This window comes from Protomyctophum bolini (genome assembly GCF_963924005.1).
Source record: "Protomyctophum bolini genome assembly, chromosome: 24".
Classification (NCBI taxonomy): domain Eukaryota; kingdom Metazoa; phylum Chordata; class Actinopteri; order Myctophiformes; family Myctophidae; genus Protomyctophum; species Protomyctophum bolini.
In genome coordinates, this window is record NC_137885.1 from 8,180,615 (window position 1) to 8,206,237 (window position 25,623).

The 25,623-nt window shown below is 43.3% G+C and overlaps 1 protein-coding gene across 3 annotated transcripts in view; it reads left to right on the top strand.

The window, feature by feature from the left end:
• The window catches only part of LOC308311651 (inositol polyphosphate-4-phosphatase type I A-like), an 82,511-nt gene that overhangs the window by 3,102 nt on the left and 53,786 nt on the right, over positions 1-25,623 (top strand). For all 3 annotated transcript variants that reach the window (XM_080758425.1, XM_080758426.1, XM_080758427.1), the window contains exons 2-3: positions 14,463-14,564; positions 24,631-24,885. In XM_080758425.1, the coding sequence (XP_080614551.1) occupies positions 24,777-24,885 (109 nt within the window). In that variant the 5' untranslated portion in view covers positions 14,463-14,564; positions 24,631-24,776. The remainder of the gene's footprint in view (positions 1-14,462; positions 14,565-24,630; positions 24,886-25,623) is intronic.

Consider the following 25,623-nt stretch of genomic DNA (forward strand, 5'->3'; position numbering starts at 1 on the left):
CATTTATAAATTATTCATTCAACTGTTACATAAGCACAATCCCGCATCATCAGATGACTTGCATGTGTGAACAAGAGGGTGTGTGTGTGTGTGTGTGTGTGTGTGTGTGTGCGCGCGCATGCGTGTCTGAGACTATATATTCATAATTATCATAGTGTGTATGTCATGCTGCTTAGTTTAAACAATTAGGTATCATTATTTGCAGTAATAAACTTGGACACTTGTTGCGCATCTATCGTTGCTGTTGGGCACAAACATCTTATTTCCAGTCTTCCATATTCTCTTTTTTTGTGTGTTTTTTCGTAAAAATTAACGCCCTAATATAGTTGATCATACAGCGTAATGTAAATTCATTTTAATCCTGAAAAGTAAAAGTTTGGGACTTGTGAGGTTTCCAGCTGACACTGAGACGACAGCTGAAGTCTGTGTCCAACAATCAACACGTATCAAATAAGGCTGGGTCATTATTATAAGTAGCAGCATCGTAAGATCAAATATTGTGTCCTGCGAAAACATGATTGTGTGTGTGTGTGTGAGCAAGAATTCATTTGAGTGTATTTTGCAGACGGTACAATTTTGCGTTTTCTGTAACCTTAGCCAAAGTGATGTAATTGCTTAAAAACGACAATGGTAAGCGTTGTGTATAGCTGCGCGGGACCGTGTCATGATGTGATTTTGTCCCACACTGCCCCGGTGCCCCCTTGTGAATAGCTGATCTCTCAAAACAGAGGCAAAATCTGAGAAAAAAAGACTACTTTTTGTAAAAAAAAAACAAAAACAATCTCCCCTTCTTAATTTGGACCTGCTTCCTTCCACTGTCTATGTGTGAGAGAGAGAGAGAGAGAGAGAGAGAGATGTAAACATGACTATTTTCAAAGAGAGAGAGAGAGAGAGAGAGATGTAAACATGACTATTTTCAAAGCTCCTTTACTTTACTGGCTATCATCAAGTCCATTTCAACAATCCCAGTTTTTAAACTGTCTTCTTACTTCAAAGTTGTCTATTCGTGTTACCATCATGCCGTCATACTATATTATTTAATTATTCATTTTATTTTTTGCACTGGCTGAATTGAACATAGCGTTTTAAAACGTTTCTTTCTAGCACTGGGTTTTATGCCATTCTAAGGGCATGTAATGTTTTTCATGGTTCGTGCACTGGTTATTGTAAGCTGTGTTTTATTTTTGTTTCATCTACTGTGTGTGTGTGTGTGTGTGTGTGTGTGTGTGTGTGTGTGTGTGTGACATGTATTTATGTCGACCCCCTTGAAAACGAGATCTCTCAAGGAGTTTATCCTGATAAAGAAAGTTGAATCATCATGGAGAAATGAAGACGGAGAAGGGAAACAGAGGGTGGGGGTCAGCAAAAGTTAAAGATGGAGAGATAAATAACGAGGGAGAGGGAGATTGTGAGCTGAGTGGGAGAGAGAAATGAGTCACAGACAGAGGAGATGAAGCAGAGATGTGCGTGTGTGTGTGTGTGTGTGTGTGTGTGTGTGTGTGTGTGTGGCTTCTGAAATGAAAACCAATCCATAATACGGCCTTTTACAGTGTGAATAATGTGTTATGAATCATCCCCCTCTGTAGCCAGACACGGGTCAATGTTGTTAAAACCAGGGCAGTGGTGGGGAAAAAGTATACTCTTTTACTTAAGAAAATTATCAATACAAAAGTTAAATGTCTGGAATTCAAAATTAGCGTGGTATCAAAATGTACCAAAAGTACTCATTGTGCAGAATGTCCCATTTTCTTTTCAAGTTTACAAAAAAAAAAAAACTTTTTAAAACAAAATGTCTTTTTGGAAAATGGCAGATCTACGTACAGGCGCACAATGTCATTACGGGCTTGTAGAGATCTGCTATTTGCAAATGACGGAAATGCATACAGAGCTCAAGTGTTTCAAAATCTACAAAGTAACCAGTAACTAAAGTTTTAAAATGATAATGCAGTGGAGTAAAAAGTACAGTATTTGCCTCTGAGATGTATAGTGGAGTAGTTTAGTGTAGTTTATTAACCCATTCTGAACAGGAACCCATTTTGGTGTTGGCATCATGTTATGCTTTAGCTATTGAAAAATAGCAGATCTACAAGCTCATAGCGCGCCACCGAGTGGCGCGCTACGAGCTTGTAAGTCTGCTATTTTTGAAAAATCGAAGAACGACTGTGACATTTTTAGAATCTGATCTCGGGTCAGAATGGGTTCATCAGACCAGTGTGTGTGTCCAGTGGAAACCTCGTATGAATCTGATCTCAGGTCAGAATGGGTTAAGGATCCCCATTAGTCTACACACCGTAGTGGAGACTATTCTTCCTGGGGTCCAGGCAAAAATGACATCACAATACAAATCATAAAATGCAGTACATGATCCATGTTTCTGAACAAACACACAAACCTAAAAAAACAACATTTATAACAGTAAAATAAAAAAATACAAATAAAAACAGATTTGTCAATCCGGAAAATACAAAAAACAAGAACCTAATTTAATATAATTTCCTTTCTGATTATTGCTGCCTTGAGTTTCCTTTTGAAACAAAATGTAGGTCTATTTCTTGTTGGAGTCAAATGTGGGGGGGAGCACACGCCAGTATGCAATGGCTCTGTACATGACTGTTTTCTTTAAGTGCATTGGTTTGGGGCAGAGGAAAAGTAAAGTGACCATGTAGTGCATTGTCTAGTATTGTAATCATGTCTTTCATTTGCAGGTAATAACTGTAGAAACAAACTGAAGGGTTTCTGTGAGGAATGCACATTCTTTAAAAAACAGAATAAGGCTGTATATATATGCCAGTCTTTCATTCACCCTCATCCATGACAGCCTGGCATGCATATAGCATTCACACTAGTCCTGACAGAGCAATGAAGTGCTATATAGTCTTGCCGCCCTGTTCTGAGCAAGCTGAAGTTCACTAAGTTATTGCTTTGATGCACTAGACCCGATAACGGCCCCGGGACAGTAGCCCAGATTCGACAGAACTAGAGATTGTATGACTATAGTCTGATTGTTGTATTAGTTAGTTACTCATCCTCACCACTGTATTATTGATCTGAGTGGACCATGACAGTGTTTGGCCAGTGACACCTAAAAGTTCAACTAATTTAACCTGTTCAATCGTAGCACCCTGCAAAGAGAGGTTTAATTTCTGATCTGTCCTCCTGATTGCATATTTAGAACCAATTCTGTTGCTCTCCCCAGGTTGGCGGAGGGTGTGTAGAGCCCAGGATCACAGTAGATGATTGGCACAGGGGTGAAGAATGGGTTAAAATCGTGGGATAAAAAATATATATTCAAGAACCAATTACAATACATTTAGTTTTCAAGACATTCAACTTCAGCTTATTTTCCATAATCCATTCAGAAACCAGGTTTAACTCTAGTCAAAGCACCTCGTTGACGTGTTCAATACTCTCTCTGACGATGCATACATAGTCGTGTCATCCGCATTAATCTTTAATACATATCATTTACAAAAATAGAATAAAGAGGGGGACCAAGACAGCTTCCCTGTGGAATTCCACACTTAAGTGTCTCAATCTTTGAAAGGGAACCTGATTGAACACAACACATTGTTTCCGGTTCACTGAATAGCCCTTCAACATATCAATTGCAGAATCTTTGAATCCATATGCGGATAGTTTCATGAGTATAGTATCTCATGATCTATAAGGTCAAAGGCTGCATGCGCTGAATTCCAATCTGTTTGAACCACTCGTCAGTAAGACATGTCAGTGCCGCACTTGTAGAGTAACCTGCTTTGTATGCATGCTGTAAATCTGAGTTGATATTGTTATTGCAAAAATATTGCTGGATCTGCTTAAACATAACTCCCTCCAGAAGCTTACTCGAAACGGGCAGAATGCTGATGGGCCTACTGTTTGGACCTGTAAAGGGCGCAAAGTCCCTACTGTTTTTTGACAGAGGAGTAACCTTTGCAATTTTCCACAGATCAGGAATCAGGATAAAACATAATTTGAAAATATGGCCTCTACAGGCTTAGCAATTGATTTAGCTGATAACTGAAGCAATCTGCCATTGATGTTGTCAAACCCACAAGGTTTATCACACTTTATTGTATGAAGTAGCTTTACCATACAATCAACCCTGATAGGCTTGCATTCAAGCCAGGGGGGCAGTCAGACGGATATTTTGTGAAGCCACTAAGGAAATGAAAGTTCATATAATGGCCTGTTGTGGCGCTCTCACTGGGCTCAGAAAAACCCATAGCCCCATAGAAGTCCATGTATTTTGGCCCAACTTCACCTAGACTGTATTACCTTAATAAACATGGTCATGAATACTTTTTTCTTCCAGTCACTAGTTTAAAGTCTCATTTCTAATGTCATAATATTCTTTTTGGAAAATTATGGTCCCATTTATTAAAAAAATGACCATAAAGTCGCGCATGTTCTGAGGGGCGTGGCTACCGTTACAGTCTATGAACGGGATCCCCCTCCCACTCGAGTCAAAATAAAAACCAACGAAGAAGAAGGGGGGAAGTCCCGCCTCGTTGTCTGGGCCAGCCAATGGCCAGCTGGGCCAAAACGGATCTAGAAAGATGGCGACTTACAATACAAGGACTGACAGGCTTCATTTTAAGTTCATGTTAGACCCGCGGAACGCTTTGTCCATATTTTTTACAGTCTATGATTCAAGCTTGAATTCAAAGTAAACTGAAAATTGGAAAAAGTCCAGTAAGGAAAAAAGTATTCCTAAAAAAATAGTACAGTACAGTACTTGAGTAAATGCACTTAAAGTACTTACATACTAGTAGTAGTTACCTTTCACCGCTGCGGTTAAAGCTTCTCGGCAGTGAAATTCATGGACTTGTTGATGATGAAGCCGGTTATTTCCCTGTAGGGGGGGGGGGGGTTTGGGGGATTAACACTGTCCCTGACTAATGACTTCATTAGCAGACTATAACCCATTCTGAACGGGAACCCGTTTTGGTGTTAGCATCATGTTATGCTTTAGCTATTGAAAAATAGCAGATCTACAAGCTCATAGCGCGCCACCGAGTGGCGCGCTACGAGCTTGTAGATCTGCTATTTTTGAAAAATCGACTGACATTTTTTAGAATCTGATCTCGGGTCAGAATGGGTTAATCAGACCAGTGTGTGTCCAGTGGAAACCTCGTGTGAATCTGATCTCAGGTCAGAATGGGATAATAGAGTCATAAGACCGCCGTCAACTGATCCATCAGTTAGTGAACCGCATGGACTCACCCTGACAAGGACTTGGAATGTAGGAGGCATTACATTTAGTTTGACTCTGTTCCACGCACGCACACATATGCACATGCCGGTACATACAATATTCGTGATATTGGCCTGTCAGTGTGGCCATAATATGATGAGCACCACCCTGTCAGTGTTCACATTATGAGCACCACCCAGTCAGTCAGTCAGTCAGTCAGTCAGACAGACACGCACACAGACACACAGACACACACACCGCTGGTAAGCTTCCAGTATATCTCGAATTGCACCGGGTGCTGCAATTTCCCAAACTGCAAGAGGCTGCAGGATTTTCTTTTCTTTCTTTCTTTTTTTTTTCTCTTCAGAAGAAGGGGCGCAGAATGGACGGGGTCCCTCGGTGTAGTGAGCGGTCAAAGTGACACAAATAAATGTATAGACAGACCCGTCTCAATGTATGTTATACGCTCACTATAATCTAATGCCCTGCAGTGATTATAGTGTCATTTAAAGTAGAACTGCTGAAAAGATGTTAGGGCTGGGCCATAATATGGACAAAATCAAACATTGCACGACTTTGAGCAAATAACCTATAATATCGATATTGTGGAAAAACTGAAAATATATTGTATTGTATAGTGAGTTTGTGAAGATGACGTCTTTCTTTTAAAAGTCGGTGACGTGGTTCTTCTCAACCGAACTTGACTGTTGGGAGCTTGTATATCGGCACTTAGTTTTTGCTACTTTAGAAACAATGTAAGGTTTGACAAATGAGGTGGTTAATGTACGGGTCACCTGACCTCTGTAGCCATGTCTTTTCTTTTTAAAGATATTTTTGGCGGCTTACGCCTTTTATTGGTTTTTTGAAGGGACAGACAGTATAGGCTGACATGAGGAAACGGGAGAGAGATGGGGGAAGACATGCAGTAAAGGCCGTGTCGGGCTCGGGAGTCGAACCCGCGGCCACACTGCGACTGGATTACCAGTCGGGGTGCCCAGACGGTTATACGCCACCGCCTGGGCCTGTAGCCATGTCTTTACTGGTCATACTTCATCACTGCGTCATACTATAGCGTCATGTCCAGGGGGTGTGTATACTTGTACATCAAGCTGCCTCACGCTACAGACACAGGAGATAGGCTCCTGCCCCTATGGGCCTCATGGCTCGGCAAGGCTACCTACTACTTCATCATGTATGTAGGAAACATTAGATGGAAATATTAGATGAATTACACTAGCTTTTGCATTGTTTTTAGGTAGACTATAGTATGAAGTACTTGCGCAAGCAGAGCGCACAAGTACTGTGGTCAGCTGCGTATGTATGTATGTATGTATGCTTGCATGCATGCATTTATGCCTGACCCTGGTAGCTGCGCTCCAAAATTGCCTATAATATCATGGACCCTGAACCCTTCCATTTTCGTATTGTAGGGTTATTCGTATTTTAAGGGTATAGGGTATAGCGTATAGCGTCCGATCCCCCACGGTCTTGCCATAACATCGGTTGCACACTATACAGCCTGTAACTGTGGGCTGTGGTAATGCAGCAGGCGTCATCGTCATCATCACGAGAGGACACGGTGGCAGGCCAAAGAGAGAGCCTTGACGGATGGGAATGACACGGGTGACGGTGGAACCGATCGAGCATTTTCCAACTCGAGAGTCTTTGGAGAGAAACGGCTATAACTGCTTGAACCCTCTATCTAGACTTTAGTAAGTTTGATCCGAGTTGGCTCGGCACTTTACAAGTATACCTATGTGATCTTGTAGATCGGCTATTTTATTTGGCTATTGTTCCAGAATATATATTATGCACATTGCATACACTTATCTGCTTTTTATTTATTTAACATTTTTGAAAAAAAATCTTCTCTTCTGGACAAAATTAAATGTGGTGGCGGCCCAAATGTATAACGCCGGGGTTTCCTTTCTTGGCACGAGCAAGTTTGAGAAGCACTGCTTTTAGAAGGCATTTTGTAAGAATCGGCCCGGTTCTTAACAGGTTAAGTGGCTCCAATATGTCCGGGAGGCAGGGAAGCATCGGTCTGTCTGTGTGTGTGTGTGTGTGTGTGTGTGTGTGCGTGTGTGTGTGTGTGTGTGTGAGACAGAGAGAGCAGCGCTAGAAAGGGAGAGATGTGAGGATGGCAAGAGCGAGAGGGAGAGAGAGAGAGAGAGAGAGAGAGGAGGAGGAGAGATGAAAGATTAAGGACCGACAACAAGCGAGAAGCAGCTGTGTGCGTTCGTTGGTTCCTCTCGCCTCGTGACGCTGCCCGCCTGCCTGTGCCCGAGTTTGTTTACATCCGTCCGTCCGTCTGTCCGTCGGCGTTCGTCCGACATTAGAGAAAGCCCGCGGGAAGAAGATATAGGAAGGGTATAGCATAAGGATTAAGGAACGGCGGAGGAGGGGGACAGGAGGACGTGTCTGTCTGTGTGTCCGGGGCGGGTAGGTCTGTGCACTATAGTCTGCGGTGGCACTGACTGCCACACCGCGCCGGTTATGCTCTGCCTTTTTTGTAACTGTTCATGTCATGATAGCGTGGATCGGAAGCACTGGCCGCAGCGTTTTTGTGGCAGTGTCCATATACTGTATAGGAAGGGGGGGGAAAAAAATCAAAACGTCATGGAAACAGAACAGATGCTCCGAGGCTAGGCGTTGTAGAGGAGGAGGGTGGGGGGGGGGGGAATGCACTCTCATGCTGCTGTGGCGCTTACATTACGAGACGGGTCGTTCCCCCCCCCCCCCCCCCCCCCCCCACGCTCCCCCACATGGGAGCTCTCTCTGCTTGAGAAAACTCTTCTGTTGTTTATATTAATAGCTTTGTTGCTGCTCTGCTGTTCGTAATGGATGTCCCAAATAGGAACTGTTTGGAGTGGAACAGGTTGAGGTATATAGCCTCTATAATAATACTGTTCGGGGTATATGGGTATACGTGATCACAGCTGTGTGTGTATTACAGCGTCATGTTAGGTTGCGTGTGTGTGTGTGTGTGTGTGTGTGTGTGTGTGCATGCGTGCACGCACATGTGTGCGTGGGTGAGCGCTCCCGTATCCCAAGGCATTTCTTTCCCACAGATCTATTGTCTGTGTTCCTTGCTAAATGCATCATCATCATGTTGCAACGAGCTTTGCCAATGCACGCACACCATGCAGACCTGTTGAATAGTTCAGTTCAGTTCAGTTTATTTTCGGAAGGAGGACATACATTCATACATTGCACACAAATTCCAACATTTTTCATATTCATTATTATTATTTTTTTTTTATGTATGTATGTTTTTTTTTTTTTTTTTTTTTTTTTTTTAGTGTCCATAGGTCCTGTCCTTTCCGAAAAAGGGTTAGGGAGAAGCCATAGGCTTGTCGTGCCCTACCCCTGGAGTCCATTTGTTTACGTGTAGCAGGCCGTGCCTGCTTACACAGTGCATAATTACATTCATGCTGTCCTTATGTATGTACATTCATCTACACACATTCATATATACATATATATATTACATATAACATACATACATAGACACATCCATATACTAATAACTGTAAATAACAACAATGACAGTAGCAACAGTAACAGTAGTAATAATGGTGTAATATATATCTATATACAATATACAGCACACATGCAGCACATAATATTATATTATACATACGTACAATATATATATATATATATATATACACACCATATAACACATACAATAATAATAATAATAATAGCTTTATCCATAAGCAGGGAAAGTGTCAAGTTTAGCGTGGCTCAAAATCTTTCTTTGTGTGCCACCGCCGGTAAATGGTAAATGGTGCATTTACATAGCGCTTTTGTCCAAAGCGCTACGAATAGATTGTGCATTACACACACACACACACACACGCGCACACACACACACACACACACACACACACATACACTGATGGAAAACCATTCAAGGCACCAACCTGCTGCTCATCGGCAGCAATTAGGCGTTCAGCGTCTTGCTCAAGGCGACAATAACTCTGGGGGAGCCCGGGATCGAACCGGGACCCTTGCGGTTCCCATCCGGCTGTTCTACTACAGGCCACTGAATAACTGTTCCCTTACACCTACAGTACTGTACATACATGACCCACAGTTTTTTATCTCAGCAGTTTGGGATGTTATATTAAAATATGTGGTTTTGAGCTCCATTTAAAACCGATTCTTTACCCAAGGGTCTGTGGACAACGCGTCCTTTAACAGAGGAGGGGAAGCGTTACTTTTGGCATCTCTCAGAGAACCGTGTGAACTCATAACTGTGAAGTGTTGTTTTTGTGTGTCTGTGCATGATATACAGCTACAGCAGGCCCACTTCTGCTTTCGCTATAGAACTCCCGGACATCTTTATTAGCAGTATGTATTCTGTAAGGAAGGCACACTGGAATAGTTGTTGTTTTTGTCAAGGGACCGTGCAAGGACAAGGCACTTAATGTGCATGCGACGCTTCAGTGGTGGGAGCTCCTCACTGGCAGGTGAGCCAGTTGTTGGACGCATGCAGTTATAGCCCGGAAGGCTAGGATACAATAGAGCGCCGAAGTCCTGACGTCACTCGCTCATCCCCTGGTTCATGGACGTTTTTTTCCCCTATGGAGAATATCATGGGGTCATCTTAAAATCGTGTCATATAAGCATTGTGGTCCAAAAATAAACAAACTGTCTCTGCGCTATTGTCTTTGTATATCGTTTATGACGGTCAGTCCCTCATATTTGATATAGTCTGTTTCTAGCGAAAATGTAACGAATCCAGCAGCAGTAACGTTAGCGTCAGTTGATTTTTCATGTCCATATGAGTGAGTTTTTCAATCACAGTTCTTATATGAGGCGATCTAAAAATCTCCCTATGGGGATTACGATGCAAATACAAAGTACATGAACCTGTGAACTTAGCGCCCACTACCGATTATTGACGTCAGTCCTACCTGACGACACTTGTTCATCCCCTGGGTGGCGGAAGTTTTTCCCTCTATGGGAGAATATCAGTGGCTCATCTTAGAATCGTCTCATATACTGTACGCATCGTGGTCTAAAAAGAAACACATTGTCCCAGTGATATTGTCAGGGAGGGTGACGTGTACACGCACTACGTCAGAATTCAATGCTCCATCTATGGCAACACAAGACACGTGTTGGGAGGAATTATTTGGAGAAATTGCAAGAATAATAAAACTGTAATGTGCAAAATGAAAATGAATATCCATGTCGGAACGGGGAACGCAGACTTCCCTATACTCATATTTTGTTGAAACCTCTGCTTTTTTTCTTTTCTTGGAATGAGCGGACATTTTTGAGGGGTGACAAGGAACGGTAACGGGTTGTCAATCACACGCAATTCACGGCAGGAAACAGATTATGTGAATACTGTATATACGGGAAAGGCAAGAAAAAAGAAATACAGGCTTAAAAACAAATAAAGCAATGCTGTTTTAGCCCACGCATGAATTGGAATTTTAAAATGTAAAATTCCAATTCAAATTGGAAAGTACGTTTTATTTTCTCCATTTTCTTTATTTTCCAAGTAACTTTTCACGGGGCCAGTCGGAGTCAGCCAAAGGGCCATATTTGTAATGTCCAGGTCTGACCCAGACATACAGTACAGTACAGTACAGTACACATTACCGTGGTTTTGTCCAGTGTTCACTAGATTTAGGTCCCTATTTTCGCCAGTGCCTTACCCCTATTTTGACAACTTTTTTTTGTAATAGTTCAAATAGCCAATGTATACAAACGTGTCAATGTAGATCGGCTAGTTGAACAATTTAAAAATGTTTTTTTCAAAAATAAGGGCACATGCATGGTCTTATAGAGAAGTGGTGAAATACAGTAGAATACTAGTGGGGAGAGAGACTGCCAGAGAGATCAGTCTAATGTAGTTGATTCCAATGAACTGTCCAAATGAATTTACGTCTGCCTGCCTGCCTGCCTGCCTGCCTGCCTGCCTGCCTGCCTGCCTGCCTGCCTGCCTGCCTGCCTGCCTGCCTGATGTCTGTGTTTGTAAGATGATGACGCGGCTAAACTAACAGTTCTGTGTTGAACAACAAGGTGTAGTAGAGACTGAGTGAGGATCCTTGTGGTTAGCAGTGGTTTCCTTGAAATAAAGGAAGTGTGTTGCAACTTAAGCCGGAGCTCAATGCACATGGGCTGTAGGTTACATGTGCACGCGCGTCGAGCGTGTTCATCCTGACAATGCTATATGTCACACCAGCCTGATTAGCTGTGTGTGTGTGTGTGTGTGTGTGTGTGTGTGTGTGTGTGTGTGCTCGCAGGGTTTTGGCGAGGCTAATTTTCATGTGAAAAGAGACCTACAGCTGCTCTGTCCTTCTAAAGAAATTATTCATGCTCTATTCTAATGTGAAGTCCACACACACACACACACACACACACATACACACTTCTCTCTGTCTCCCTGCTCGCTCTCTGGAGCCAGTTTGTATTGATCAGCGTCTCTCTTATAGGCTGCAGATGGCCTATAATGCAGATGGCCCACAGCACATGCACATACACTGACCCTATATGCACACTGCTTTGTATTAAATCTGCTACCGAACCGAATCTGACTGATCAAGATTCGCCTACATAGGGGGAGGAGGGAGAGAGAGAGCGAGAGAGAGAGTCTCAACTTTCCCCTGTCTTGCATCAGTCAGTCCTCATCTATCTATCTATGTATGTATGTGTGTTCTCTCTTAGCGGTGGTTGCATGACGCCTCGTGTTTCCATATAACAACCTCCGCACATCTCCACCTCAGACCTATAGTACCAACCACCACAGTATACTGTAGCAGTCTTCACAGTGTTCATCATGTGTCTGCAGTGGCGCTGTCGGGACGTAAAAGTTAGGGGAAAATAGAGACTAGAGAGCAACTAGTGCAGATTCTATACACGTATAGGGTCACGGGGTGGTGTAGGCTATATATCTAGAAGGGGCATTGCGGCAAGAGGCAAGCACGTAGTGGCGGCCAGAATACGCAACGATGATTGCGCAAAACAAAACAGGAACGGCGCTATAGAGAGACCACCAGCGCCGTTCGGGAAAAAAAAATAGACCAGGGGCAGCGGTGCAGGGGCAGTGGTTGGCCGAGCGGTCTTGATATCGGAAAGGTCGCTAGTTCGTATCCCCGGACCGGCACGTTAAAATTACCACCGTTGAAGTGCCCTTGAGCAAGGCATTGAACCCCTACCATGAAATGTTCTATGAGCAAGGCCTGGCTGTAAACGAGTTCTTGAGCTTAGTCTGCAGTTACCCTGGGTAACTTTGCTTTGCTTTGCTTACCAGTCATTCCCCAATAGTGCAGGGACATTCAGACCCAAATGACCCCCTCTCCGGCACCTATGTGTGTCTGTCTCATGACCTCAGAGGGGCCACCCTGGGCAAGACCTACACTGTAGACTAGAGGCTATCATTTGTTTTTGGCGGAAGTTGCAGGATTTTAGCGGAAGTATCGCCCCGAGGAAATGACGTTGATGCTTTAAACATTTACAAATCGGTTTACATTCTCGGCGTTGTGATTGGTCGGGGGAAAATATCGCATCCGGGGGAAATGCATCTGACGGATGTTCCCGACGATGCATCCGCCAATAGATTATCTGCCTTATACGTTGTGACCATGAGGCATTTCTTTTCGCAGATAAGTAAGCCTGTCGGCCGAGGCTACAGAGCGGCTGGGAAACGGTGAAGCCTGGTGTATAGCCTGCATGTGTATAAATACCACCATCATAGATGGGTGCAGTTCGTTGGAGCGACGTGCGGGCAGAAGTGCGCCGGAAGGGCGGAAGGCCACGCTATACGCCATGCTATTGGCCAATCACAGCGCTTGCACAGCAGCTTGCCCTCACTTTTGCACAGGAAGTGTGTGTAGCACAAGCAAAAGAATGCGCAGCTAGGTTTTCACCCATTTAGGACTGAGGCCGATAAAAAAATGACAAGTTTTCGACCCCCAGAATTATCTGTATTTGGCCGCGGACCCCCGTGGCCCATCTGAAAACCCACCCACCCCCCCCCCCCCCCCCCCCCCCAGAAGCAAAGATTTGAGCTAAAAACGTTCGCTCTCTGACAGAATATGTATTCAAAGATTTGCGCTACACAAAAATAGCAGATGTACAAGCTCGTATATATAGCGTGGCACTCGGTGCTGCGCCATGAGCTTGTAGATCTGCTATTTTTCAATAGCTAAAGCATAATGCTTCACCAAAATGTGTGTTTTTTGTGAATGTGTTGAATGGCCAGTAACCGTTCTAAAAGCGAGATCAGGTACAAACTACAAAGGACGCTTACCACACGAGACCTTATGAATGAATAAATAAAATTCAATGTTGCTCTCGACTTTAGTCGACTAAAATGTATTTTGGCAGGCCTTGATGGTTAATTTTTACAATTTGTTGCATCCTGAAAAGAGCCGATCTACAAGCTCACTGCGGCGCGTTGTGAGCTTTTAGATCTGCTATTTTAAGAGCAGCCGAGCGCAACCAAACAAAAAAGGACTTGTCTTTTAGTTCTACTGGATCTCTTCTCCACTCGTCCCTCCCTAAATAATTTGTCTAGATTTTATTTGTTGATGAAATTGTCATATATTTAGTCATAGTTTTAGTCTTCATAGTTTAGTTTTTTATCTAGTTTTTGTCTGTGAAAATCAAGGCCCGACCACCGAGAGGAAACATTGAAGCGAAATGGACGTGGTGGCCGAAAGTGGTATTGCACTATGGGCCATACGTACGTGAACGCACTATGCTCCATACGTGAATACTATGTTCCATACTGTGTACAGTACGTGAACGGCTGAACGCGCGCTATATGCTATGAAGTATGAACGTGCCCAGCGTGTTCACGTATGGCCCATAACCAATCCCAGAATGCACTCTGTTCCAACCTGGAACAGAGCCATAGAGTAGGACACGAGTTACGACAACTCTGTTCACTTCATGGGGCCAGGCTCTTCGACATAGACTTCTATTGGTTTGTCCCTGTTTGTCCCTTCAAAAGGGGACAACTATAGTTCACGGAACGCATTGGAGTCTATGTACATGAACCACATGACCAGGCTGTTTTCTGCCCCCCTGGCCCTCATATCAATGTTGTGACTCTGTCTTACTCTGACCCGGGAAAGAACGCCTCATGCGCGCTGGGTGAGCAACTCAATACAAGTGAATGAGAGGAGAAATGTCTCCCATTATGTAAAACTATTGTGAAAATAGGAACATTTTTCGCCATAGTTTCAGTTGACGAAATCAACAATTTTTTTCAAATGTATCTCTCTCTCTCTCTCTCTAGATGGTGAAAGGGACCCTGTGCTCTCTCGCCCTGCCTGTGTATGCGTGTGTGCTGTGGGTGGGACTCCTCGGTGGATCAGCGGAGCCTCTCTACGTCTCTACAGTGAGTGAGAACACTTAATTATTTTGTCCATTATGGAGGCAAGTTGCGTATACTAGTGTACAGTACGTTGCAAGGCGAGAGTGAGAAGGCAGGATAAATATTTCATTATGTTTGAGCCTGTATGATTCCTACAGTGTGTGTGTGTGTGTGTGTGTGTGTGTGTGTGTGTGTGTGTGTGTGTGTGTGTGTGTGTGTGTGTGTGTGTGTGTGTGTGTGACTGTGTGTGTGTGTGTGTGTGTGTGTGTGTGTGTGTGCGCACGCGCACTACAAACGAAGTAGCCTATAAATTAGGCTTAATATAAAACGTATATTTTACAGTAGTGATGCACCGAATATTCGGCCGCGGAAAATATTCGGCAGAAAATGGCTAAAAATGCATTTTCGGCCTATTCGTTTCGGCCTCAAATAGGCAGAAAATATATCACCGAATAGTGTATGCAATTAATGCATTCAAAAGAGCTGAATAGTGGGGCACGGTGGCACAGTTGGTAGTGCTGTCGCCTCACAGCTAGAAGGTCCTGGGTTCGATTCCCGCTGGGGACGCTGTGGGCACTGGCGGCGTGTTCCCTCCTCGCGTCATCAGTGCCCATACCCGAGCCGGGGGTTGGCGAAAGGGCCTTTCTGTGTGGAGTTTGCATGTTCTCCCCGTGTCCCCCAGGGTAGATACCCTCACAAAAACATGCCGTAATCCTGGTCTCTAAAACTACCTCCCCCTGGCCAGCCGGGGCGCCTGATGGAGGGGAAAGGAACTGGTCGGAATAACGTGTCCCTTCACTCGCTACGTCCGGCCGGGGAAATTCCCCCCCGTCAGGTGAAAAGAAGCAGCTTGGACTCCTCATGCATAGAAGGAGGCATGAGGTCACTCCGCTGCCCCCCCAGGTTGGCAGAGGAAGTGTAGCGCCCAGGATTACATTAGATAATTGGCACTGGGTGAAAAAGAAAAACTGGGTTACAAAATTGTGGGATAAAAATTAAAAAAAACAAAAGAGCTGAATAAATGTTTTATGGACCCATAATGGTGATTATTATTTGAGTTAAGTTTTGCCATAACCTTAACATAACATTTGTAGCATCAAACTCAGGTCTTAATGGGTTAATATAGGCCTACCTTGAGTATTTCCAAATGTCTGTATTTTCACTTCTACTCCACTACATTTTACAGGCAAATACTGTAACTACTTTTGTAAATACAAAAACTACTTTTACTCCCACTACAATTGTTTGAAAACTTCTGTTACTAGTTAATAGAGAGAAAGAGAGAGCTTTCTTGCCTTTCCTAAATTCCTGTAAAACCCTGGCTCACACACACACATGCGCTCGTGCGCGTGCACACACACACACACACACACACACACACACACACACACACACACACACACACACACACACTTCCTTGTCTGTATGCAGGGAGTAAAGTGTAAAAATGATTTCACCATGTATGGTCAAGGTGACTAGTACTCTCTCTCTCTCTCTCTCGCTCTCTCTCTCTCTGTATTCCTCTTACTCTGTTGGAAGACAAAGGGGAACCCTGACAGGCTGACACACACACAGTCACACACACACAGTCACACACACACACACACACACACACACACACACACACACACACACACACTTCGTCTCTTCGTCCCCCTTGCAGAATCACACACGGAAGCATAGACGTTTTGAACCCGGCATGAATAAAAATGCAAGCGATAACATGTCATTGTTTTTTTTTATGTTCAAATATAGCAAACGTAGTACATGGTCTGTTATTGAACCACTGTTTCTCAATTATTTTAGAGTCAGAGACCCCTTCTTATGCATAGAAATGTTGGCAAGTCTGTGTGTGTGTGTGTGTGTGTGTGTGTGTGCGCGTGCGTGCGTGTGTGTGTGTAAATAAGCTTTGTGAATGTTGTATTGGGACATTGCGTGTCAGGAGGTCCAGCTGGGATTAGCCTGGTCCTGCAGTGCCAACAGCATTGTGTGTGTATGGGAGAGAGAGAGATTGTGTGTGTCCCAATTCATGTTATTCACACACACACACACACACACACACACACACACACACACACACACACACACACACACACACACACACACACACACCACAGGCTAAATTTGGCATATCTCAATATGGCAACTTTGTCCCCTCTCAGTACAGTGGTGGATTACTAGCACACACAACCACAATTTTGTCATTACTCTCAATTTATTTTGGAGACCCATTTTCAGATATTATTATTATTATTATATATTGTTTTAAATGATGACGCAACGGGACTTTGCCGTTTTTCTCTAGAGCCCGTATACTCGTGTAAAAATGGCCTCAGAAAACATTTTGTGGAATCGCCCACAGTTTCTTAAAGGAGAATCCCATGCTAGAATGCTTTCTTATCTTTCTTACCTTTCTTTGTAGTTGTTACGTTCCCACCAAAGAGGTCCAGGTGTTATTTTGTGCAAAAACTCCTTATTGGCTATTTTCCCTACCATTAAGCCCTCAATGAATTGCATTGAATTGAATGGGAATTGAATGGGGCCATGGGGTGTTATGCTAGTTCGCTTATTTCCATCGAAAGAAGTAGTAAAGTGTGCAGCTTGGGATACTATTTACATTATGAAGAGAGGATATATACAAAGAAATTATAATTTTGAGCGATGGAAATAAGCGAATTAGCACAACACCCCATAGCCCCATTCGATTCCCATTCAATTCAATGCAATTCATTTAGGGCTTATGGTAGGGGAAATAGCCAATAAGGAGCTTTTGCACAAAATAACACCTGGACCTCTTTGGTGGGGACGTAACAACTACAAAGAAAGGTAAGAAAGCCTTTTAGTATGGAATTCTCCTTTAATGGGTTGACTGACATCCCGGTAAGATGGAACACCAGTAGAAGTGCTGTGGCGAAGCACTCTGGCCAGCCGAGCACACACTCTCTTTGGATAATAACGTCGGCTATACGATGGCTAACAGGGAAAGGTTCAAAATGAATCACCACCGGGGGCCTTGCAGAAATACGACCGACCGAGCTCTGAAACCGATCTGCTGCAACTGATGTTTTACGGATTGTTTATTGAGATAACTTACATACAGTATATGTGCCTGAACCACACACGCACACACTATGCCCTTAAAGCCTGATTTATACTGAGGCCACAATTTTACCCCTTATCCCTATAAAACTTAGGCTACTGTAGCCTTATTGTACTATTTTGAAAAACATTTGAACACTTTGTGTGCCCACGCAACACTTTCAAAAAATCACTTTCACCTAGAAACTCTTTGAAATGTTTTAAAGTTTTTGAGTTATTTAACTTAAACGCCCAATGCATTCTCAATGGCAATGGCACAAACTTTAGCACCACGTAAAAAAAAAAAAAAAATTAAAACATTTTTTTTACAAAAATGCAAGGCCCCCTCTGGTGGAGGCTTAGCCCCACCCCCCCAAGCCCCCCCTCAAAACAAGCCCAATTGACTGACTTCTATGTAAACCAAGATTCATTATTATTCATAGCCCCCCCCGCTCACAATTTTCTGGAGCCGTCGCTGCGTTGTGAGCTTGTAGATCGGCCATTTGAACGATTTCATAATATTTTCCAAAATAGAATAGAATAGAATGGCAAAAAAACAGTTTGACGCAGTTATGTGCAGTCGTCGTGCTCTGAAAATAACAGAACACTCAAAACGAGTCCCTTGGTCCGCTCTCTATACACAAGCTTATGAGCTTATACCGTACAAGCTTATATGAGCTTGTAGATTGCCTATTTTCTTGTAGATTGTCTATTCTTTTGTATATTGCCTATGTTCAGTGCTCAACGGTATAACTCATAACTCAGGCTTAATGGGATATTCTATTTCACTTAAACCATTTTGGCCGGGAACCCCTTTTGGTGTTTTTAAACATTATGTTATAGTTTAGCTAATGAAAAATAGCAGATCTACAAGCTCATAGTGCGCCACCGAGTGTCGCAGCTACGAGCTTGAACATATTTATTTCAGAAAACTGGAGGATTTAGAAGATTTTTTTATTTATTTCGAGGTCAGGCCAAAATGCGTTAAACATGCTTTGGTCATTTTAATGTATACTCTGGATTTTGTGTTTCAATCCCAGACACTTTATAAGTTACAGCGTATAACATATTTCTACATTGTGTTATTGATACTTTTATACTTAACACATGCGATTAACTTCGTTTATCGCTGGAAGCCAGCGCTCGGTGCTCGGTCTGGAAAGCGTCAAACCGTTTGTGTTTCTGGCCTTAGCAGTGGAAAATGTGACGCTGCATGCATTTGCTTTCACATCTCCAGGTCTGTATAATAGGGCCCCCAAAAACGAAAGTGCAATTGCGCGGCATTGGGGAAGTGCGTTTAGAGAAGGATTTAGTGTTTCAGTGGTGTCGGTGGCTACGTTAAGATGAATGTCGAGTCATTACGAGTGTTATCATTTTATATACACAGTTTACACTAAGTTCTTGTTATAGTTGAGCTAGCGAGTGTGGAAATAGTATAACGAGGCTCTGTTTCTCTGTGTATTAACTGCAGTGTTGATTTTGACAGCACCGGAAATGTTTTTACTTTTAGTCGTTAAGTTGTTTCGACTAAATCTACAGTTGATTTAGTCGACTGCGAGATGTATTTTTGGAGGGCCGTGATGCCATCAAAATAATAAATAATAATACATTTTATTTATAACGCACTTTATATTTGAAACAAATCTCAAAGTGCTACAGATTTAAAAAAAAAAGTAAAATAAAAATAAGAATAAAACAGTTAAAAACAGCACACAGGGCAGCTTAAGAGTCCGACTGTTCTGCTGGATCTCTCGGTGCTATATTAGTCCCTATACCAAACATTTTGATCTAAAAGCTTTTATAGGTCTGCTATTTTCGTCTTTTTTTATATTTGAAAACATGGAAACGATTATGACAATTATGCAAAGATAATTGTGGAATCTTTCTATGCAATTGTGATTATATGTAATGATTGTGACATGCATATAACACACACGTGTGTGTGTGTGTGTGTGTGTGTGTGTGTGTGTGTGTGTGTGTGTGTGTGCGCACACACACAGACACACACACACACACACACACACACACACACACACACACACACACACAGAGAGAGAAGGGTTTTATTGCATCCACCAGTGCTGCACAGCTGCAGTCTCTCGGCTCAGCTAACATGTCCGTCAGCCTGATTACGGTGTGTGTGCGCAACTAGTGTTTTGTATGCACAAGTGTGCACATTTGGTGGTCTGCCCAACCCAGCTGTCTCATTGAGATCGATTGAGAGAGTGTGTGTGTGTGTGTGTGTGTGTGGCTGTGCATGGCTGTGTGCGTGCCCATATGCACACATCTGACTCATCTTGTGAACAAATGCGCTGTCATGTCTTGTCATGCTTGCATAACAGGACATCCTGCCCTGCACTTCTTTTAACGTGTACTACACAGTACACACACACTGATACTAATAGCATAGGTCTTCAGTGTGTATCATATTCTTTACTATATTATTTATTATTAGGTTTTTTTTTATAGACATGACAAACAAAGATACATAACAATGACAGCATATACGCCAGACTATGTAATGTATATTAAACGAGTGATAAACGTGATGACGTATATTATGAATAGAACAATTCCGAGCACAGTAGCAGGGGCATACAGAACAGAACAGAAACATTAACGAGATGTAACAAAAATCTTTCTTTTTCTTGTCTCTCTCTCTGGCTGTTAAATTTGGTTAGATATTAACCCATTCTGAACGGGAACCCATTTTGGTGTTAGCATCATGTTATGCTTTAGCTATTGAAAAATAACAGATCTACAAGCTTGTAGGTCTGCTATTTTTGAAAAATCGAAGAACGACTGACATTTTTTAGAATCTGATCTCAGGTCAGAATGGGGTTCATCAGACCAGTGTGTGTCCAGTGGAAACCTCGTATGAATCTGATCTCAGGTCAGAATGGGTTAATTAGCCTATATACATGCATGGGGAGCCAATCTGAGATTCTGAAAGACGGAGCCGTGTGATGTGCGTAGATCGGACGGACGGAGACGGATATAGACAAGACGGAGATCTCGCTGTCGTCCGTTTCTCGTCTGCTCCGTGTGTCTGACTCACACAGTACCACACAGTGACGCGGGGATGAATAAAACGTGCTACTTCTATATCGTTTATCCGTTTAAAAAAAACCCCGATAGGAAAATATGGTCAGAATGTCTTGTCTATATACTCGCCATGCATGGACGGCTGGCACCAGTGTTGTTTTTGGCAGTAAATTTCTATTTTAGTTTTAGTCATAGTCTCCTGAATAGTTTTCACTTAGTCTTAGTCACATTTTAGTCACCTGGAATGTATTAGTGTTAGTCTATAGTTTTAGTCGACTAAATGCGGGCCTTGTTGCCGTCATAATTATTATACACATTATACACAGTTATTTTACACTTGCTGAAAATAGCCGATCTACAAGCTCACAACGCGACGCGTTGTGACCTTGTAGATCTGCTATTTTCAGCATGCAACCAAGTGTAAAATGACTTATACTGGATCTGTTGTCCACTAGTCCCTTCCTAACATTTTAGTCTAGTTCTTATTTGTTGACGAAATTGGCAGTATATTTAGTCTTAGTTTACCATAGCATAGTTTTAATTTAGTTTCCATTTAGTTTTCTTCAGTGGAAAAAGGTAGTCGACGAACATTTTTCGTCTTAGTTTTAGTCGACGAAAACGACACTGCCGCCGGGCACCTAAGCTGCTAAAGCCTGACAACCTGACGGCGTGTTGCGTTGTTAAAAAGTGACCTTTTTGGATGAACACTCAACGGATTGACGTGTGTCGTCGTGGACGTTACAGTATAGAGCGTCGCAGTCCCGCCCCCTTTAATGATGAGCGCCCGGGAAGACAATTTCCAATTAATTTTCCCCCATAGACGTTTCATAAAGTATTTATTTAAAGACCTGTTTAAAGCCTCAGTCAAAGCCAACTCGGATCGTGACAACTGGTGACAACGAACACAATTTGTTTTTCGGCTGAACAAATAATTAGAAAAAATTAAAACAACCAAAAAAGTGTTGTACCCTTACTATACCATGCCTTTTTTTAAGTGGTGCAACCACTTCATTACAGAGCATTGCGTGTCCGTGGGTAGCTGGCTGGCTGGGTCGAAAATAGTCACAAACAAGTGTCACTGTTGCGCAGCCTAACACATATGATGATTTTGGGTGTGACAGTACAGTACAGTACAGTACAGTACAGTACAGTACAGTACAGTACAGTACAGTACAGTACAGTACAGTATAGTATAGTATAGTACAGTACAGTAGAGGGACCCCCACACGGTAACTCTGTCATTTCTCGACCTTTTCGGACGCGGGGCGGCTCGCCGGAACCGGCCCGGCCCACTGGGCGCGTTCCTGTGGGTCTGGAAGTTTCGGGGACCCCCCGGGGATGCCCAAAAAATTGTGTTTGTAGTCATGAGTTGTCACGAATCTCAGTTTGCTTTGTCCGAGGCTTTACAGGTCTTTAAATAAATACTTTATGAAACGTCTTTGGGGAGAAATGAATTGGTCTTCCCTCCGGGGCTCTCGTCGGGGGTGGGACATGCGGGACTGCGACGTGCACGAGAGAGAGAGAGAAGATCTTGATGGCCTACTTCCTTCCCTCCACAATGCGACGGAGCGGCACTGTGGCCCACTTTGGGACGTTCTCAAATACGTTGGCTGGCTCCACATGGGTCACATGCTCATGTGGAGCAGAGCCAATTTACACACACGGTCTGTGTACGGCAGCAGGCGTAGGCTCTACCGCTCCTGTTGTGACGAGCATCTGTTCTGTTGCAACCTGCTTTTTATGTCCTTCTATGGGGTCTCTCGCTCTCTCTCTCTCTCTCTCTCTCTCTCCACAACAGAGACGATATGTTTCTTCTCTTTTGATTGATGTTTGACACTTGCTTTGGAAGTGTAAACAGACAGAGACAGACGGACAGACACAGTAAGTAACAGAGAGAGAGAGAGAGATTATTAATCAAGAGGAAGACGGGCGATCGACGGACATACATCAAGAAACATGATAAAACAGGAGGCAGTGGTGTAAAGTAACTAAGTACATTTACTTAAGTACAATTTTGAGATATTTGTACTTGAGTCGTTTTTTTTATTATACTTTTGCCTCTACTTCACTACATCTCGGATCCTAATATTTGACTTTTACTCCACTACATTTATTTCGAAAAGTTACTGTTCAGTTCTGGACCTTTTTTTTCTGTATTGCAGAGGGACAGAGGGAGAGAGAGAGAGAGAGAGGGACAGAGGGACAGAGGGAGAGAGAGGGAGAGAGAGAGACAGAGAGGGACAGAGGGAGAGGGGGAGACGCAAGCAAGGGAAAACTCACACTGTGATGCAAGCCAGAGATGGAACACACACACACACACACACACACACTCAAAAACAAACGCATACAGAATCATGTCAGTTCACAGTCTTCACACAGCAAATCATGCAGATGATGCTCTGCAATTGAGTCACACACACACAGCACACACACACACACACACACACACACACACACACACACACACACACACACACAAACGCAGTGAGCAGCAGCAGTGAGGAGGCAGATCGCCGTAGGAGACAGGAGGCAGAGAGATGTTTAGCTGCATGCTCCCACACACGTGCCTCTCTCTCTCTCTCTCTCTCTCATGCTGTCTCTATCACTCTCTCTTCATGCACCATGCTCAGTGAGAGAGAGCGATGTAAGCAGCATCATCTCTCTCTAACATCATGTTCTCTGCCAATCTGTAGTTTGTGTCCTGATGTGTCATTCTTCTCTGTCTCTGTCTCTCTCTCCAATTACATTTCAATTCAAAATGAGCTTTATTGGCATTAGAAAACAACATGATTACATTACATTGCCAAACCAAGTGTCAAACTAACAACGATGGAAAGCTAAGGAACGCGTCGTCTCTGTAGGGGTGGAAACCTCACATGTCCAGAACTGTTGCAGATGTAAACTCGACATATTCAAATTTGTAGATCTGCTGCTTTTAATGTTGCGTGACACGCTGTTGTACGGTCAAGTATTCATTTCAACTATGAATTTTTTTTAAAACAAAGTCAGAATATGAGGATAAGATACACGTACAATTAAAAGGAATGGCCTACAGAAATGTGTATGGTAATTGGGACTGCGTTTACAGTAGTATTATAGCGCCTTTCTTCAAAGCACTTTTCTTTTTTTTTTCACTTAATTTTTATTGAAGGAAGAACAGACTGACAAAAACTCAACTAACAAGACAATACGGGAAAGAAAAAAGACAGAAAGTAAAAGAAAAAAGGCTGCATTTTTCATATTACAATAAACATTAAATGAAATTCTATTGCAATATCGCTAGGCTGAGAGAAGAGATTCCACTTTTCCCATTTTTTATAGAATTTATCCTCTTGTAGTCTAAGTATGAATGTTAGTTTTTCCATAGAATACAGTTCCTCAATAATGTCCATCCATTGATCTTTCGTTGGTGGGTCCTGTTGGTACCAGCGTCGTGTGATTGCTTTTTTACTTGATGCTAAGAGGATCTTGATTAAATACTTATCATGTGTTAGAAACTCTTCAGGGATATTTCCCAACAGTAGAAAAGAAACAGACAGAGGTATCTCAAAACTTCAAAGCACTTTTCAATGCACTTCGCTTCACAAAGTTCACATTCACCCATTCATACACCGATGGCAGAGGACACCATGCAAGCCAAGGCACCAAAGCTGATCCTCGGGAGCAGTTGGGGATTCAGTGTCTGTCCGTCTGTCTGTCTGTCCGTCTGTTGCTCTCTGCGAATGTAAACTAGTTGGTTCTTACCGGACGTTTTTTTTCTCCCCACCTACCTACATAGCAAATGTACAAGCTACAGTGTGACCTGCCATGCTCCTCTGGAGTTTCACTTTTGCTATTTGCAATTTCCTGTAGAACGTTCAAACCTTTGTGGTCGGAGGAGGGGGTTGCTGTTTTTCGTGAAGACGGACAACAGTATCCATCTGACTGACACCCACCAACCCCCCCCTCTCTCTCTCTCTCCATTCAGAGAGGGGAGGCGCTGACCAGAGCAGTCGTGGAGGCGTTGCGAGGAAAGACGGGCGCGTCACACGGAAGTGTGTGACTGTGTGTGTGTGTGTGTGTGTGTGAGAGAGAGAGAGAGAGGGAGAGAGTGGGACTCCCCCCCCCCCAGGCATGGCAGGAGGTCGGGAGCGAGGAGGGGCACGTCTCCCCAGACCCTGGTCGGTGTACAGAGCCAGCACCTTCGAGCTGTCCAACGAGATGATCGGACTGGCCCTGGCAGGTGAGCAGGGCTTGGGGGAAAGCACTTACATTCCTTACTTAAGTAAACGTATCAATACTACAATGTCTCTAAACTTGCCTCCCCCTGGCCAGCCGGGGCGCCTGATGGAGGGGAAAGGAACTGGTTGGAATAACGTGTTCCTTCCACTCGCTACGTCCGACCAGGGAAACTCCCCCCTGTCAGGTGTAAAGGAGAAACTTGGACACTCAGGCATGAAGGGAGCATGAGTTAAGTCCGTTGCTCTCCCCAGGTTGGCGGAGGGTGTGTAGAGCCCAGGATCACAGTAGATGATTGGCACAGGGGTGAAAAATGGGTTACAAAATCGTGGGATAAAAAATAACAAATAAATAAAAAAATACTACAATGTAATGCAATGTAATATCACTGTCTGGAACTTCAGTGTGGAAGATTTATTCCCAAAGGGGCCGGTGCAAACGGATTCCAACATCGCAGCAAAAAAAAGTCTCACCGTGAATAGTGGACTCTTGATTGGTCACCCACAACTCTGGGGTGAGCGACATGTAGTTCAAATTGAGGAGTGCCAGACCAATCAGATTCGTCTGGGTAGTGGTACTATTGATATACATTGTATAGTGTATATTGTGTCCACCATAATATGGTGTGTATATACATATACACACCATATTATGGTGGACACAATATGTATTTACAGGGTTCCTAGTACCCACGTATGGAAAGTATTGAAAAGTACTTTTCCCAGGTCTGGGAAAAGTATGG